Raw genomic sequence first — 18,743 nt, 5'->3', positions numbered from 1 at the left:
AATGCACGAGACAACCTTAAGAGAGACTATAATGGAGCCCATCTCCTGCCTATCAATTGATAGGGGTGTCAGCACTGAGACACCAGTAAATCAAAACAAAGACTCTGAGACGTGTCAAAGGTTTAATGGGAAATTGACAGCTTGTTGACCAGCACTAAACCCAATATAGTTTATAGTGCGGGTGAACCGGATTAAATGATGTTTCACTTACTTAGATCAGTGCCGCTGTTCCGGAGATACAGTATACCTAGTATTCGTAAATAGCAAGCTTAGAGCAATGGAGGCAGGACCTGGTATACCCAGCATCCCTCCCTGCACCGATATGTCTGCCCATGTTGGGCTTACATGGGAGAAGGGGATCTCATGAATATTTATAAGGTGGGCGGGTATATAGAAGCAAAAGGGAAGGAGGCAGGGATGCTGGGTATGCTGGGTCCCGCCTCCATTGCACCAAACTGATTATTTTCATAATAGCAATGGAGGCAAATACTGGGTATATCTCCAGAACAGCGGCACCCATCAGGGTAAGAGAAATATCATTTTAATCCGGTTTACTCGCACTGTTACCCCGTTTATTGAATTTAGTGCCGGTGAGCCAGCTGTCAGTTTCCCTTCAATTAAATGACAGTAACACTTTAAGAGTATGAAGTTGAGTTGTAATACCAGACACAGCCCATAAGCAAGGTTGTGGATTCTGGGTGTTTCCAGAGACATACTGTATATTGTATATAGGGTTAAGAGTCATCATACCAGGCAGTCCAAAGATTTAAAGAAAAGGAGTGCCAGGGAGTGCATGAGACTCGAAATCTTGCCAACTTTGATAAAGGAAGTAGGATAAGGAATAAAAGCAAATACAAACTGATCCCACACATTAGCCAAATTGTTTTACAAATCCTAATGCAGCGAAGGTGGGGGTGGGGGGGGGGGGCATAATAATCCGGTCATTCTTGGTACACAGACATTTGTCAGGAAAACCACCTTGTGCTTCCATATGAGGCTGAAGGTTCATGGGGGGAGATTTATCAAAACCTGTCCAGAGAAAAGGTGCCCAGTTGCCCATAGCAACCAATCAAATGGCTTCTTTCATTTTTGACAAGGCCTCTGCAAAATGAAAGAAGCGATCTGATTGGTTGCTATGGGCAACTTTTCCTTTGCACAGGTTTTGATAAATCTCCCCCATGAAGCTGTCAGCCAATGGATGTCAATTTAATGATCGGTCGGGTGCATTTGGCCTCGGCTGTTTGTTGCCTTCGCTATGGCAGTTCCCTGTTGTCACCTCTTATTTCATGTTACTATATCAGCCTCCTTCCACTATGTACCTTATGGTGAGAAGTTTACTATGTATTGTCTCCTCCCATCTTCCTTTAAAGGGGTACTCCGCTCCTTAACATCTTATCCCCTATACAAAGGATAGGGGATAAGATGTCTGATTGCGGGAGTCCCGATGCTGGGGACCCCTGCAATCTCCGCCACGGCACCCTAGTAATTCTGTGCATGGAGCGAACTCCGCTCGGTGCCGGATAACTAGCGACCACAGCCACCACACCTCCTCCATTCTTGTCTATGGGAGGAGACGTGACGGCTGTGTACTAGCCGCCAAACCCTTCCCATAGACATGAATGGACAGGGCGTGGCACGACGTCACAAACACTGAAGCCCCAAGCTTCCGTGTTCAGTACGTCCACAGTGCCGGCCCAGAAATTGGGGGGGGGCCCATCGTCCGGATCCCCCGCGATCAGACATCTTATCCCCTATCATTGGGATATGGCATAAGATGTTACGGGGCGGAGTACCCCTTTAACTCTCTGGTTTGTAATACACTATTGCAGAGGGAAGAGAGAATTGGACCTGTACCAAATTGTGCACTTTTGTCATAGAGTCGGAAAAACCTGGATAAACAGAAATGATTGTTTTATGGCGGATATCGTAAATGAGTCATCCATCCTTCATCTCTCGCGGATCGTGTTTGAGGAACATCTATTGCCTTTGGACTCTGTAGTTATTATATTTATGATAGTTACATCATCCCCTGCATTTCTTTGTCTACCCTAACGTAAGTGCCACCATCTCAAGTTGGCCATACACATTATATAGTCGGGTAAGGCTGGGTTCACACTACATTTTCTCCCATACGGGAGCGCATACGGCAGGGGGGAGCTAAAACCTCACGCTCCCGTATGCCTTCGTATGCGCTCCCGTATGTCATTCATTTCAATGTGCCGGCCGGAGTGAAACGTTCGGTCCGGTCGGCTCATTTTTGCGCCGTATGCGCTTTTACAACCGGACCTCAAACCGTGGTTGACCACAGTTTTAGGTCCGGTTGTAAAAGCGCATACGGCGCAAAAATGAGCCGACCGGACCGAACGTTTCCCTCCGGTCGGCTCATTGAAATGAATGACATACGGGAGCGCATACGAAGGCATACGGGAGCGCGAGGTTTTAGCTCCCCCCTGCCGTATGCGCTCCCGTATGGGAGAAAACGTAGTGTGAACCCAGCCTAAGCCTGATGATTTTGGCAGGATCGTCCGCAATCTGCGTATAGGGTCCAGCTGAATTCTCCACAACAGCAGATTTATCAAAACCTGTGTAAAGGAAAAGTTTCCCAGTTTCCCATAGCAACCAATCAGATGGCTTCTTTCATTTTTGAGAGGCTTTTTTCAAAAATGAAAGAAGCCATCTGATTGGTTGCTATGGGCAACTGGTCACCTTTTCCCCTGCACAGATTTTGATAAATCTCACTCTCTATCAGTGGTCTCAAACTATGGCGCTCCAGATACTTTAAGGCTACGTTCACACGTACGCAGATTTTCTGCTGCAGATTTCACTGTAAACTAAATGACTGAACACAGCTTCTAATCTGCAGTTACAAATCCTGCGCATCAAATCTGCGCAGGATCCTGTACGTGTGAACGTACCCTAAAACTTCAACTCCCAGCATGCCCGCACAGCCGTTGGCCACAGTTTGAGACCACTGCTCTATTTGGGGAGATTTATCAAAACCTGTCCAGTGGAAAAGTTACTGAGTTGTCCCTAGCAACCAATCAGATCGCTGCTTTCATTTTTCAGAGGCCTTTTCAAAAATGAAAGCAGCGATCTGATTGGTTGCTATGGGCAACTCAGATAAATCTCCCCCTATATCTATATACAAACTTTCAAAACTTTATGATAGACACCTTTAAAGGTAATATCTTAGGATTTTTAATATGTTAGGTTTTTAGACATTTTAGGATGACCATAAGGCTATGTTCACACCACGGAATGTCCGCATGGGAAATCTCAGTTCGGACATTCCGCAGACTGTGAGTGCCGGCACAATATGACGGCGCTAGGACCACACGGAGTGCGCTGTCTCATAGACGGCTATGCGGAGTCTACAGAAAGAATGGACGTATTCATTCTTTCTGCGGACACGGTAATCGGAATTTCTGCTCCAAGTCTTATGCCTCCCGACCACGGGGACAGAGTATCGTGAGGTCACACTCCGCCCCCATGTGACGTCATGCCCCTCCCCCTCAATGCAAGTCTATGGGAGGGGGCGTGACGACTGTCACGCCCCCTCCCATAGACTTGCATTGAGGGGGCGGGGCATGATGTCACACAGGGGCCGAGTCGTGAAGTCATGATATTCCGTCCCCATGGTCGGGAGTAGAGATGAGCGAACTTACAGTAAATTCGATTCGTCACGAACTTCTCGGCTCGGCAGTTGATGACTTATCCTGCATAAATTAGTTCAGCCTTCAGGTGCTCCGGTGGGCTGGAAAAGGTGGATACATTCCTAGGAAAGAGTCTCCTAGGACTTTATCCACCTTTTCCAGCCCACCGGAGCACCGGAAAGCTGAACTAATTTATGCAGGAAAAGTCAGCAACCGCCAAGCCGTGAAGTTCGTGACGAATCGAATTTACTGTAAGTTCGCTCATCTCTAGTCGGGAGGCATAAGACTTGGAGCCTCCAGTGCTTCCTGCAGTGCATACAGGTGGGTGCTGCATGCTAGATTGCGGGGGTCCCCAGCGACAAGACCCCCGCGATCAGACTTTGGGTAGGGGATAAGATGTCTTAGGGCCGGAGTACCCCTTTAAGAGCTGTCTATCTGTCCCTATCTGTGATAACATCAGTGTGTGCGTAGTGAAAATAATGGTATTTTTGTTGCTGTTTTGCGATAGTTTACATGATAAGGCAGAACAAAATTCTCCTTTCAGCCTCGACCTACTAGAAATGACACCAGCGTATAAAAAGAACAAATAAATGTAAACCAGAAGGGCTCTGTTATTTTAGCTGAGTTACAAAACAAGAAATTCTAGTTCCAGAAGGGACCATTGCCAGACATATGAGCTACCATAACAGAACCCGGAGGAAATTCCCAGTAAGATGGTTTATGACCTTTTATGGAATATAAAGCCACGAAAAAGATAAAAGAGCATTCAGGTAACATAATAACAAATACAGGCGACTGCAACAATTCAGATCATAGTAACCAGATGGAGAAAACTGATGCAGGTACTATAAATATCACTGTTACCTGTACTGGATTAAGATATCATCAATACAGATTGGGATAAATAGTAGTTATACACCTCCCATCCAGCTCTATCTGTATACTGCTGCTGCCATCTCTATGGGATCAGGATATATAGTAGTTATACATCTGTCCTCCCTGCTCTATCTGTATACTGCTGCTAGATCTATGGGATCTGGATCTATAGTAGTTATACATCTCCCCTCCAGCTCTATCTGTATGCTGCTTCTGCAATCTCTATGGGATCAGGATATATAGTAGTTATACATCTGTCCTCGCAACTCTATCTGTATACTGCTGCTTGATCTATGGGATCTGGATCTATAGTAGTTATACATCTCCCCTCCAGCTCTATCTGTATACTGCTTCTGCTATCTCTATGGGATCAGGATATATAGTAGTTATACGCCTCCCCTCCAGATGTATCAGTATACTGCTGCTGCTACAGTGGGGATCAAAAGTTTGGGCACCCCAGGGAAACATTTGCATTAATGTACATAAAGAAGCCAAGGAAAGATGGAAAATTCTCCAAAGTTCATCAAATTACAGATTAGACATTCTTATAATATGTCAACAAAAGTTAGATTTTATTTCCATCATTTACACTTTCAAAATAACAGAAAACAAAAAAATGGCATCTGCAAAAGTTTGGCCCCCCTGCAGAGTAAAGATCTTGTACTGCCCCCCTTTGGCAAGTATCACAGCTTGTAAAAACTTTTTGTAGCCAGCCAAGAGTCCTTCAATTCTTGTTTGAGGTATCTTTGCCCATTCTTCCTTTCAAAAGTCTTCCAGTTCTTTGAGATTTCTGGGCTGTCTGTCACGCAGTGCTCTTTTAAGGTCTATCCATAGATTTTCAATTATGTTGAGGTCAGGAGATTGTGAAGGCCATGGCAAAACCTTCAGTTTACGCCTCTTGATGTAATCCCCCGTGGATTTCGAGGTGTGTTTAGGATCATTATCCATTTGTAGAAGCCATCCTCTCTTTAACTTAAGATTTTCACAGATGGCATCAAGTTAGCATCCAAAATTTGCTGAAATTTGATTGAATCCATTTTCCCTTCTACTCGTGAGATGTTCCCTGTGCCACTGGCTGCAATACAACCCCAAAGCATGATTGATCCACCCCATGCTTAACAGTTGGACAGAGGTTCTTTTCATTAAATTCTGTTCCCCTTCTTCTCCAAACGTACCTTTGCTCATTCCAGCCAAAAAGTTCAATTTTAACCTCATCGGTCCACAGAACTTGTTTCCAAAATGCATCAGGCTTGTCTATATGTTCATTTGCAAAGTTCAAACGCAGATTTTTGTGGTGAGGACGTAGAAGAGGTTTTCTTCTGATGACTCTTCCATGAAGACCATATTTGTACAAGTATCTCTTTATAGTGGAATATTGTACCACAACTCCAGTGTCTGCCAGATCTTTCTGGAGGGATTGTGCAGTCACACTTGGGTTTTGAATTGTTTTTCTCACAATTCTTTTACCACAGTTGTGAAAATGACAGTAAAAAATTTGGATGGTTTGGAAAATCATGGCCAAAACACAGTAAAAATTCAACGCGTGAACACAGCCTAATGGCTTAAAATCTTAATAAAACCCTGATTATTTATAGGTCAAATCACTTTCACCTCATGGTAATATTTATCTAAAAAACACACTTTGAATAGGAAAGTGCATCAAAAATGTGAACTAACACCAACCCACTTATAGCTGAGTCTCAACTGTTTAGGCTAACCATGTGACTGGGTTGGTCCAGATGGGTAAATTGTACAATCCTCCTCAAAGGATTCATGGGAAATGTAGGCAGCATGACTATTTCAGTTTTGACCTAAAACCCAGGCCTGCCACATCAGCTAAAACAGGTCAGCACAAGGTATTCACGAGAACCTCTACATTATTATCTAATAATTGCCTATGCTGCACTATATCAAATATATTAAATAAATCCCAGAGTGTGGGAAAATTCCCCATTTACTCATCCATATTTGAATTCAAAAATCCATTTCTAGTAGTTTTGGGGGCGTACCCATACTGAATGGGACGTGGTTTATAAATGACATATGGGACTAAAATATTTGCAAGTATGTGTTTTTATAGTTTTTTATGTTTTTATAGTTTTTTATGGCTTTGCTTATATGACAGGAAGCAGTGTGGGCTGTTCTGTGGACACTTCTAATCACTCATTAGGGATATCAGCATGTGATTACTATATACAGGACAGAAATAATAGGGAGAAGAGACCAGGGAAATCTATTCTGCTTTATGCCCTGTCTACATATAATGGGGGGCATTTATTATTGTCTTCAGAGCTGTTTTTGTGTGTAGATTTGTCTCCCATTTGGCGCAGTGCCGCACCTCAGGCAATTTTTTTGCACTTTGGTTTACACTTTTTTTTTTTTTAAATGTGTACGGTCCAGCTGTTTAGGTTAGTCTTATGCAGTGGTAATTAATTTATCAACTTTTTGTGAAAAGGCGCAATAAATGGGGCAAAACCACTGAAAAGTCTCTAAAGTACACAAGCCCAGACTGAGCTTAGGTTTTTGGTGTATGTGAACAGGACTGGTAGAAGGAGTTTGGCCATCCTAGGTAAAAGCTAATTTTGCCGTCCCTTGACCACGACCATTGTCTCTGCCCTTTGACACACCCCACCTTACTACTGGGGGGACACACTGTAACAAACCTCCTCCTCATGTAATCTCCTTACTACTGGGGGGACACACTGTAACAAACCTTCTCCTCATGTAATCTCCTTACTACTGGGGTGACACACTGTAACAAATCTCCTCCTCATGCAATCACCTTACTACTGGGGAGACACACTGTAACAAACCTCCTTCTCATGTAATCACCTTACTACTGGGGTGACACACTGTAACAAATCTCCTCCTCATGCAATCACCTTACTACTGGGGAGACACACTGTAACAAACCTCCTTCTCATGTAATCTCCTTACTTCTGGGGTGACACACTGTAACAAATCTCCTCCTCATGCAATCACCTTACTACTGGGGAGACACACTGTAACAAACCTCCTTCTCATGTAATCACCTTACTACTGGGGTGACACACTGTAACAACCTCCTCCTCATGTAATCTCCTTACTACTGGGGTGACACACTGTAACAACCTCCTCCTCATGTAATCTCCTTACTACTGGGGTGACACACTGTAACAACCTCCTCCTCATGTAATCTCCTTACTACTGGGGTGACACACTGTAACAACCTCCTCCTCATGTAATCTCCTTACTACTGGGGTGACACACTGTAACAAACCTCCTCCTCATGTAATCTCCTTACTACTGAGGTGACACACTGTAACAACCTTCTCCTCATGTAATCTCCTTACTACTGGGGTGACACACTGTAACAACCTCCTCCTCATGTAATCTCCTTACTACTGGGGTGACACACTGTAACAACCTCCTCCTCATGTAATCTCCTTACTACTGGGGTGACACACTGTAACAACCTCCTCCTCATGTAATCTCCTTACTACTGGGGTGACACACTGTAACAAACCTCCTTCTCATGTAATCACCTTACTACTGGGGTGACACACTGTAACAAACCTCCTCCTCATGTAATCTCCTTACTACTGGGGTGACACACTGTAACAAACCTCCTTCTCATGTAATCTCCTTACTACTGGGGTGACACAATGTAACAACCTCCTCCTCATGTAATCTCCTTACTACTGGGGTGACACACTGTAACAACCTCCTCCTCATGTAATCTCCTTACTACTGGGGTGACACACTGTAACAACCTCCTCCTCATGTAATCTCCTTACTACTGGGGTGACACACTGTAACAAACCTCCTTCTCATGTAATCACCTTACTACTGGGGTGACACACTGTAACAAACCTCCTCCTCATGTAATCTCCTTACTACTGGGGTGACACACTGTAACAAACCTCCTTCTCATGTAATCTCCTTACTACTGGGGTGACACAATGTAACAACCTCCTCCTCATGTAATCACCTTACTACTGGGGTGACACACTGTAACAACCTCCTCCTCATGTAATCTCCTTACTACTGGGGTGACACACTGTAACAAACCTCCTTCTCATGTAATCACCTTACTACTGAGGTGGCACACCATCAAGAGGGTACTCTAGGCAGCTGCCTATTTTGCCTATAGGCAGAACCAGCCCTGTATGTGAAGTGTGAAATTTCAAAAAATGTGTACCTCCACAAAATGTATCAAATGCCCTGTGACCATTTCATGAATTTGGTGAAACTATACATTCCCATCACACAAATAAAAGGTGTTTAAAAATTCTTCACTTAGACTTACAATGATGAATGTCCCCAATAGTCTAAAAAACGTCTGTGGAGCGCACACTTCTGCCTTGTAACCATTCTATGTCCGTTATAGTTGCATGCACAGATTATTTGCATACGCCGTCTCCCTTGTGCGCTACATAAACATTAATATCCTTATTTCCTCATACTTACCTATACTGAAACGCTTTGCTGTTTTGCTGCAGTTTTCATTCCTTTTAGTTTTGCCTTTGGCTTTACATATACCAGATATGGATCATGGGTAATACCTGAACTTGTATATTAGGTAGATTGGTCTTCATTTTATTACATTTTATGTGCTCTATAAAGTCCCTCCTAGCTTAGCGTCTGCACAGAGCTTGTTTTGGGGTGCATTCTGGGAAATGTCATCCATATATAGGACACCACGCAATATTCATATATAGGGGCGGGGGGGGGGGATCATGGAAGCTGTGAGAGTCATGGTTGACTTTAGCAACCAGCTAAAATACAGGTTCAGAACACAAACAGTAATACAGTATAATTATAAAACAACTCAACTTCTATGTACAGTAGGACATTATAAAACTGAAATTATTTTTCATATAAATGGGCACTGCCAGAATCATAAAGCGTTTTTATGTTGTATATCTTGGCAAAACATTAACCTTTGTAATATACTGCAAAACTAAATATTATCTCCTTTTTATAGAACTCATGGTTTATAAAAAAAAAATAAAAAATAAAAAAAAAGACCACTAGGGGTCCCCGTACCATCCAGAACATAATCCTGTCCGGTTGCAGCATCATCTTTGTCCCAGCTAAAGCACAGGCAGGGACAAAGTCCAGGAAGTGAGGGCGGGACTAGCACTGCTCTGTGCTCACTCCTGTCCTGTCTATCAGACTGCAGCATAAAAACAGAGAGGAGGGGGTTACAGAGCAGCCTGCAGTGCTTGGATGAAGAGACCCAGCACAGCAGAGTCAGGGAGGAAGTGAATGCATAGTGAGTGAGGGCGGACTCAGTTCTTCCCTCAGACACGCCCATTCCTGGGCAGTGGATGTCAGAATGAGTGAGCAGCAGAACAGAGGGATTTGTGATCCAAATGTAGAAGCTAGACACTTAAAAAAGACATATAAAGCATCTCCATGACCGAGTGAGGAACATATGGAAGCGTTAATTGTTTTAGTGATATGACAGGTATTTTTTGGGCAATTTTATTACATTAAAAACTTCTTAGAACACGAACAAAAACACAGACAGTCAAGGGACAAGATAACAACATTTTATTAAACAATTAAAAATTATTTACATCCTTTTAATATCAAAAATAGGAATCTGATGGAGTATAATACAGCACATACATTACCCTTCTGTAATTACATCCGGCTCATCTCAGAATTCCCAATCCTCACAGGTTTACACATTGTAATAAATACATCACATGGAAAAATCTGGGACGTAAAAAAAAAAAAAAAGATGGCGGGACGGAAATGCAGAGAAGAAACGGGAGGAAGAAAGCTCAGCTTAGGCCCGGTCTCCAAACATGTGAAGCAAGTCTAGATCATGTATATACAGAGTAGTAGATTTACCCATGGCACAGGTATAGCAGAGCCGAATTTATCATTCAAGACAAGCAGTTGTCCATAGGACACCCCCTTGAATTAAAGGGGTGCTCCGGTGGAAAACTTTTTTTTTTTTTTTTTTCAATCAACTGGTGCCAGGAAGTTAAACAGATTTATAAATTACTTCTATTACAAAAATCTTAATCCTTCCAGTACTTATTAGCTGCTGAATACTACAGAGGAAATTATTTTCTATTTTTTTGGAACACAGAGCTCTCTGCTGACATCATGACCACAGCGCTCTCTGCTGACATCTCTGTCCATGTTTGGAACTATCCAGAGTAGGAGAAAATCCCCATAGAAAACATATGCTGCTCTGGACAGTTCCTAAAATGGACAGAGATGTCAGCAGAGAGCACTGTGCTCGTGATGTCAGCAGAGAGCACTGTGTTCCAAAAAGAAAATAATTTCCTCTGTAGTATTCAGCAGCTAATAAGTACTGGAAGGATTAAGATTTTTTTTAATATAAGTAATTTACAAATCTGTATAACTTTCTGGCACCAGTTGATTTAAAAAAAATATATAAAATAGTTTTTCCACTGGAGTACCCCTTTAACATATGTGGACCCATTGATGACTAGTTCTGCACTCTGGTCCAGTGTTTCCCAATCAGTGAGCCTCCAGCTGTTGCAAAACTACAACTGCCAGCATGCTCGGACAGCCGAAGGCTGTCCGGGCATGCTGGGAGTTGTAGTTTTGCAACAGCTGGAGGCTCACTGGTTGAAAAATGTTTCTCTGGTCAATAGGTGAAAGGAGGCTCCTAGATCAACCAAATCCTCTATTAGATACTTTACCAGTAATAAGTCTTTTCACCAGGAGTTAAGGCTGTGTTCACACGTTATGGCTAATTGGCGGTAATGTGTCTTATCGTAAATTACCAAAATCTATGTGAAAATTAGAGGGGAACTCCGTTGGAAAAATAATGTTTTCAAATCAACTGATTTGTAAATTACTTCTATATAAAAATCTTAATTCTTCCAGTACTTATCAGCTGCTTTAAGCTCCAGAGGAAGTTGTGTAGTTCTTTCCAGTCTGAACACAGTGCTCTCTGCTGACACCTCTGTCCATGTCAGGAACTGTCCAAAGCAGGAGAGGTTCACTATGGCGATTTGCTCCTGCTCCGGACAGTTCCTGACCTGGACAGAGGTGTCAGCAGAGAGCACTGTGGTCAGACTGGAAATAACTACACAACTTCCTGTGGAGCATACAGCAGCTAATAAGTACTGGAAGGATTAAGATTTTTATCATTTTTATCATTTATAAATCTGTGTAACTTTCTGGCACCAGTCGATTTGAAAACATTTGTTTTCCACCGGAGTACCCCTTTAAGCCTTTTACGATAATTTGCATAATCAGGGTAAAGTGCTTAATTGTTATTTCACTGCAATTTTTATCATTTGCGCCAAAGCGACAAGCAGCATTACTAGTTAGTCGCAGCCTTTAAACTCCGCCTTAGGGAAGGCCATACATTTATCTAATTTCACAATGACAATGATGATCATGATGACACAATGATAACAAATGATAACAAAATCACAAAATTTCACAACTACAATGACGATAATGATGACACAATGATAACAAATGATAACAAAATCACCTTTGCTGAATTGACCAATCCAACTCTGCTACATCTGCACGCCTTTCTCACATGATACAAGGAAGTATTTTACGGAAAGATTATGCATTTACATGTACATATCGTTTACAAGAAACTCCCTGAGTCAATACTTAATCACGTCCGTGCGTTCAGCTTAATAAATAACTCATCTACGTGTTCTATTGAATTAAGACAATCGCATTCTCTGAGACAAATTATCACTTCTTAACCCTAATTAATAAGAGAAGTCACTATACAAAGAGCAGTTTGGAGGAGTGTGGACTAAAGCTATTTTGTTGTCAACTATATTGATGAATGGTGGGTGCGTGCGTGTGTGGGAAGGATTGGGGATTGTTCTGTATTTTGGGAGTTGTTTTTCGGACTTAAAGGGGAACTCCAGTGGAAAACTTTTTTTCTTTTTTTAAATCAGCTGGTGCCAGAAAGTTAAACAGATTTGTAAATCACTTCTATTAAAAAAATCTTAATCCTTCCAGTACTTATTAGGGGCTGTATACTACAGAGGAAATGCTTTTCTTTTTGGATTTCTCTTCTGACATGACCACATTGCTCTCTGCTGACCTCTGCTGTCCATTTTAGGAACTGTCCAGAGCAGCATAAGTTTGCTATGGGAATTTTCTCCTGCTCTGGACGGTTCCTAAAATGGACAGAGGTGTCAGCAGAGGGCACTGTGGTCGTGACAGAAGGGAAATCCAAAAAGAAAAGCATTTCCTCTGTAGTATACAGCCACTAATAAGTACTGGAAGGATTACGATTTTTTTTTTTTTAAGTAATTTAACTTTCTGGCACCAGTTAATTTTTAAAAAAAAAAATTAAAAAGTTTTCCACGGGAGTACCCCTTTAAAGTGTACCTCTACAGTTTTAATGGCTTGTATGGCAAATAAGCACTGTGCACAAAAGTGATTTCTTGGTTTTAAATACCTTTACTATCTTCCCGTCCGCCACTGCTCGTAACTGTGCATCAAATGAAAAAGCTTCCCGCTCCATCTCGACACCAGCGCATGACGCACCGCAATGTGATTCAGCAACGCTGGGTCTCATGCTAGAGACGGGTGATAGGCAGTGAGGGGTGGGGAGAATGGTCCCCGGTAAAGGTCAAATCCAAATCAAAGTAGTTTAGCAAAATGATTATTGTGCACAGTGCTGCACTATAATCATTTTCCCATAAAAGTGAATAAAACAATAGACTTACACTTTTAAGATGAGGTGTTTAGGATTTCCAGTAAAAAAAAAAATGATAATAAATAATTGATTTAGATATAAAATATATAGCTAGTCCAAATCTTGGGAGAAGAACTTTATATGGTGCCTAAATGTTTTCAACCAGCCGTATTATTTAGGTAAAATATTTAAAGAAATATGTTCTGTTCTCTCCTCCTTTCCTAGCTCATCCATTGTAATAAATCCTTCAATTGGATATTGGACTATGCCGCAACATATATTTAGTGGCGTTTCAAAAGTATGGAAATTGTGGAAATGTAGCAGGTTGGCACATTAGGGCGGCTAAGGCATTGTCGGATTGAACTTTGGCACTTTATAAAGGACACTTTAAGGATTTGTGGATAAGTGCTACTTTCGGGTTTTCACATTTTTTTTTTCTTTTGCATTTTTAGACACACAATTGTAAAAACTCACTTCCCTCACTACTGCTATACCACTGACGTAGAAGAAATTCGGGAAACTGGTGAGGGCAACAGTAGTGCAGTTAAAAAGGTACACCTGGGAACTAAACCCTTAGCCCATCCTTTTCTTCTTATCAACCTATTTAATTGTCTAAATATGATTCATTAGCTATATAGAGCAGTTTCCCCTCTTTGGTTGTCACATGAATGAAGTGAGGGAATGACATCATCCAGCCATCCACTCTGTCTCTGTCCAAATCCTTCTCTAAAAGCAACTCCACCCTCTTGAGAGACACAGACCATGTGGTTTCTGCCCTGCACTGATGAGCCATGCTTTCTTTAGTGCTTTTCCTTAGCCAATCAGACACTGAACTTCTCTCTGCTGCTTAGAGCAGGAGGGTGGGGGCTGCTCTCAGAGAGTGAGCTAGCTGGCAGAGCAGAGCTGCAATAATTGCTGGGAGATGTAGGCAGGGGAGGGAAGGATGGCAAAAGAATATCAAGCAGAAAGAGAAGACAACAGGGGCCACAGGAGCCATGCATATCAGGCAGGATGGTTTACATGGAAAATGCCCAGGTAGTGTGGTGGTGGCTTTTGAGCTTTTATTGTTATTATTTTTTTTTTATTATATACGGTACTTCCCTGGAGTACACCTTTAATTCCCTGTGGCTCCATCCCCAGAGAATGTGGATGGCTCATCATGATGGCTGACAGACAACCTGAATACTATTAGGACATATCTGTATATTAGTTTATCCACTAATCTATATATATTTTATCTGAAAGTAGTGCTGCAAAAACAGAAAGTGCTATTACTTTTTATTACAATAATAATACAAAAAAAAAAAAAAAAAACTACATATACTGTATTACTCCAAAATAATCTTCCAGCTTCAGGGGGAGAAATATTAGGAAAAATAGCTGTAGCCCAAAGCTAATATGAATATACAGGTGAAATTCAAAGAGAAGTTGTATGGGGGTAAATGATGGGAAGAGGCTAGAAGGGGCTGCTGACACGTTTGATGTAGAAAAGAAAAATATATATAAAAATATATAAAAAGTTTTACTATATAGGACAGTGTTTCCCAACCAGTGTGCCTCAAGCTGTTGCAAAACTACAACTCCCAGCATGCCCGGACAGCCTTCAGCTGTCAACAAGACAAGACTCCAATTTAAAGGGGTACTCCGGTGGGATTTTTTTTATTTTTATTTTTAAATCAACTGGTGCCAGAAAGTTAAACAGATTTGTAAATTACTTCTATATAAAAAAAAAAAAAAATTCTCTCAGTTATTAGCTGCTGTATGCTTCACGGGAAGTTTTGTAGTTCTTTCCAGTCTGACCACAGTGCTCTCTGCCACCTCTGTCCAAGTCAGGAACTGTCCAGAGATGAAGCAAATCCCTATAACGAACCTCTCCTGCTCTGGACGGAGGTGTCAGCAGAGAGCACTGCGGTCAGACTGGAAAGAACTACACAACTTCTTCTGGAGCATACAGCAGCTGATAAGTACTGGAAGAATTAAGATTTTTAAACAAAAGTAATTTAGAAATCTGTTAATATTTCTGGCACCAGTTGATTTAAAAAAAATAACATTCTACAGGAGTACCCCTTTAAGGATGGAGGAGTGAGAACCTTACCCAGACCAAAAGCTTGAGGGACAGAAGGCCTTACGGTATATTCAATTTATATTAATAGTTTGATAGCTATGCTCTTCAGAGAAGGTGGAAAAACCAAAAACCATGGAGATGGGCTCCTACTGCCCAAAATCTTTTTTTAGAAGACAATGGAGAAGGTATTTTTTGACTGCTAAGGTTGCTGAGGTTATATCATCCATTGTGAAGTCATCTGTCTGGACAACTCTCATACTATGGTGGAATCTTCAGTGCCCTTGCATGATCTGTGGGGCTATAGCTAGAGGGACATTGCAGAGAATGGGATTTGGAGGTGGCTTTTGGGAATACCTGGAACTGTGTTATAGTGGCAAGGGTAAGTGGAAGAGCGTCACCACTTATGAGCTAAATAGGGAAAAGAGATAGAGGTGTCCGCTTCCCCCTTACTCCTTGTCACCGTCATAAAGACTTTGACATTCATAATCTGAGAGAGCAGAAGACTAGATGACTGTATACGTTATTGATATGCTGTTCCTATTGGGGGGAGCCAAGCATGAATTCTAAAATTTAATAACTTAGTAAGTTTTAATGGAAACAAGCTTACCCTTCATATAAGATAAGGCCAGGGACCTTCGTAATATTCAAAATATTGGGCAGACTAGATGGGCCGAGTGGTTCTCATCTGCTGACACATTCTATGTTTCTATGTCAAAGGGGTAGTCCAGTGCTGAAAAACTTTTCCCCTATCCTAAGGATAGGGGATAAGTTTCAGATTGCTGGGCCCCGGCTCACTGGCCGGATAGTGGGTGTCGACCACCGCATGAAGCGGCGGCTGACACGCCCCCTCAATACACCGCTATGGCAGAGGCGGAGATTGCCGTAGACATCGCTCCGGCTCTGCCATAGAGTTGTATTGAGGGGGCGTGTCAGACGCTGCTTCGTGTGGTGGTCAACACGCCCCCTTCGCGCGGGCTTCCGGGGCCCTACTCGAGATCACGGAGGGCCCCAGCGGTCGGACCCCCCATGATCTGAAACTTATCCCTTATCCTTAGGATAGGGGAGAAGTTTTTCAGCACTGGATATCTCCTTTAAGCTGCCACCAATATTCGTGCAAACCAGTTGTGCAACATTCCCAGGTTAGTAACTGCTCACTCACCAGCAACTATATCCGCCCCCTCCCTACCCCCACATAGTCGCCCACACCCCTACCCCGATCACAGATTGTATTATTTGGTTTTTGTTTGATCTCTTGTGCCTTTCTATTGCAGGATTGAGCTGAGTGTTAGAGTAGCATGGTGTGCGATGTATAGCTTAAGGAACCTTTGCTGTGTATTGTACTATCATGCTTTGTGTGACTGTAATTTATTGTACGACTTGTAATGACTGAACGGAAAATAAAGCTCTTTCAATCAAAAAAAAACCAGCAACTATTTCCCTGTGAGGGTTGTAGGAGCTATTTTAGCATATCCACTGTAACAGATCTGTCACCACACTATGTTTTTTCTGTTTCATAGACATATTGTTGGAGCAGTTACTTAGCACTACTATCCCAAATGGCACAAAATACATTTTATACAGTGAGGAGTCTGCAGTATCTATATGGGCAGCCTTCCATCTCCTCTCTTGTCTCATCATTGACTGGCGGCCACCATGTATCAATGCAGATAGAATAGTCAGCCGTAATTTGTGTTGGAATCTATTAGCCAAATGGCGCAATACTTTTTTGTGGCCTTTGGGCTGATTCAAACTCCAGTATTTTGTTCTCAATGCTGGGTGCTGGCTACTGGGGTTGTGATGTCACGGGCACGCCCCCAAGTGATGTCACGCCACGCCTTCTCAATGCAAGTCTATGGGAGGGCGCCCCCTCCCATAGACTTGCATTGAGGGGGCGTGACGTGACATCACTAGGGGGCATGTACATGACGTCTCTACCCTCGCTGCCTGCACCCAGCATTCAGAACAAAATGTTGCAGTGGAGTGCCCCTTCAAAATGTATCCCCTATATCTGGCTGTCCCTGGTGAACATTCCTGCCCCCACCTTCTGAGACGTACTCATCTCGGCAGTGAAGGCCTGTTCAGCCAATCACCGACTGAGGCGGGACACCATGCTGGCAGGTAATTGGCTGAGGGGGCTTTCACTGCTTAGAATAGGGAGAGTCGGGCTATGTTCTAGAGTTTTTAATAGCTGGATAACCCCTTTAATAACTTGCAACGTACATCGCACAATTTGGTCCACATGGAAGGGGAACTTAGGATTTTGGCAACATAGATGTACATTTGTTTTATTTATTAATTTTTTTTGCAATCCCCATTCTTGTGCTTTTTTTTGACTAGCTACCGTAATAGGAAGGACACCCACTCCCCTCCGTAAGCTAAAGACGACAGCTCCGTCCTGCGTAGCTCTTCTTGACAATGCAGGACCGCAACAACCCAATCAACGTTATGGACTAGCAAAATTATTGAAAAGTTCTTTATTGAAACTCTGAAGGTGCTGCCAGCAGCCCAACCCCTTAGTTTTCGAGGACAACCCTGCACATGACCATTGGTAAGCCAATTGTTCCAGGAAACAAACATGACTTTAGTGATGTAGTAATGGTCTGTAACCTTGGGTTATCTAGCTGTTGTGCCATTATGACTCCCAGTATGGTAAAGGGAGTAGTTTCCAAACAGACCAATAATCCAATACCAATGCGATAGTATAAACATATTTGCAAACAAAGTGACGAGATCCTGAACAAAAGGCATACACGTATCTAGACATTGACATTATTAAATAGTAAAATACATACTGGATTGAACCCTGTTAGATTCTGCAGTTTGCTTCCTGTGTGCACGTACTTTAGGTCCACTCGGAAACCTGCATTGAGTCGTTGCCATACAGTGATTATGTCCTTGTAAATTTTTTAGATCTCAATTTTTTTTATTATTATTATCTTAAGGATGCATTCTTCACATCGCTGTATAAGGTTTCTTCAGATTTTGCTGGTGTTGTGGACTTGGTAGAGAGAGTTGAACTGTTGGGGAATTTAATTTCAGCATATTTGACGTCATCCTGTAACAATGAAAGAAAAAAAGAAAAGAATGTAATGGATGTGACAAATAAAACTATCTTAACATTTTGAGCTACTAGAGTAGGTTTCTCTGTTCTGGGTTCTTATTTATTAGCCTGCATTGCTGAGAAATACAAAAGCGCGTCTATTACTTTGGAGGACCCAAGATATCTATCATTACACAGACAGCCCATTGATTTCAGTGAGAATTGTGTAATGCTTGGTTTCCCCTGTGGGGGTGCTGCAGTAAAACTGACTGGGCTGTAGTGTTTGCACATAAATCCTTCTTGATTTTCGGGATTCTCAGCAGTAAAACAATTGGATCCTTTAGTTTTTGTTATCTCTATCACCATCCCCCATGTCATTGTTAGAACAGCCCAGTGCATATTTACTCCCAGAAACTTTATAGAAAAGAAATGACCATAAAAGCCCTTTATCTT

At 42.2% G+C, this 18,743-nt stretch overlaps 2 protein-coding genes across 6 annotated transcripts in view; one reads left to right on the top strand and one right to left on the bottom strand.

Moving 5' to 3' along the window:
* The first annotated feature begins 1,195 nt into the window (after positions 1-1,195).
* Positions 1,196-18,743, top strand: part of LOC130293607 (carcinoembryonic antigen-related cell adhesion molecule 5-like) — a 121,438-nt gene continuing 103,890 nt past the window's right edge. For 2 of the 4 annotated variants that reach the window (XR_008848252.1, XM_056542479.1), the window contains exons 1-2: positions 12,836-13,737; positions 17,588-17,798. The gene's annotated coding sequence lies outside the window, so the exon portion shown is untranslated. Of the gene's footprint in view, positions 1,326-1,829; positions 2,054-12,835; positions 13,738-17,587; positions 17,799-18,743 lie in introns of those variants that run through there. The other 2 variants (XM_056542482.1, XM_056542480.1) reach the window with 2 other exon arrangements.
* LOC130293608 (carcinoembryonic antigen-related cell adhesion molecule 1-like) overlaps positions 17,787-18,743 on the bottom strand; it is a 55,183-nt gene continuing 54,226 nt past the window's right edge. The window contains exon 13 of one of the 2 annotated variants that reach the window (XM_056542483.1): positions 17,787-18,305. In XM_056542483.1, coding sequence (XP_056398458.1) covers positions 18,183-18,305 — 123 coding nt within the window. In that variant the 3' untranslated portion in view covers positions 17,787-18,182. The remainder of the gene's footprint in view (positions 18,306-18,743) is intronic. The other variant, XR_008848253.1, reaches the window with a different exon arrangement.

Source organism: Hyla sarda, chromosome 10 (assembly GCF_029499605.1).
Source record: "Hyla sarda isolate aHylSar1 chromosome 10, aHylSar1.hap1, whole genome shotgun sequence".
Lineage (NCBI taxonomy): Eukaryota > Metazoa > Chordata > Amphibia > Anura > Hylidae > Hyla > Hyla sarda.
This window is presented reverse-complemented; position numbering and strand designations above follow the sequence as displayed.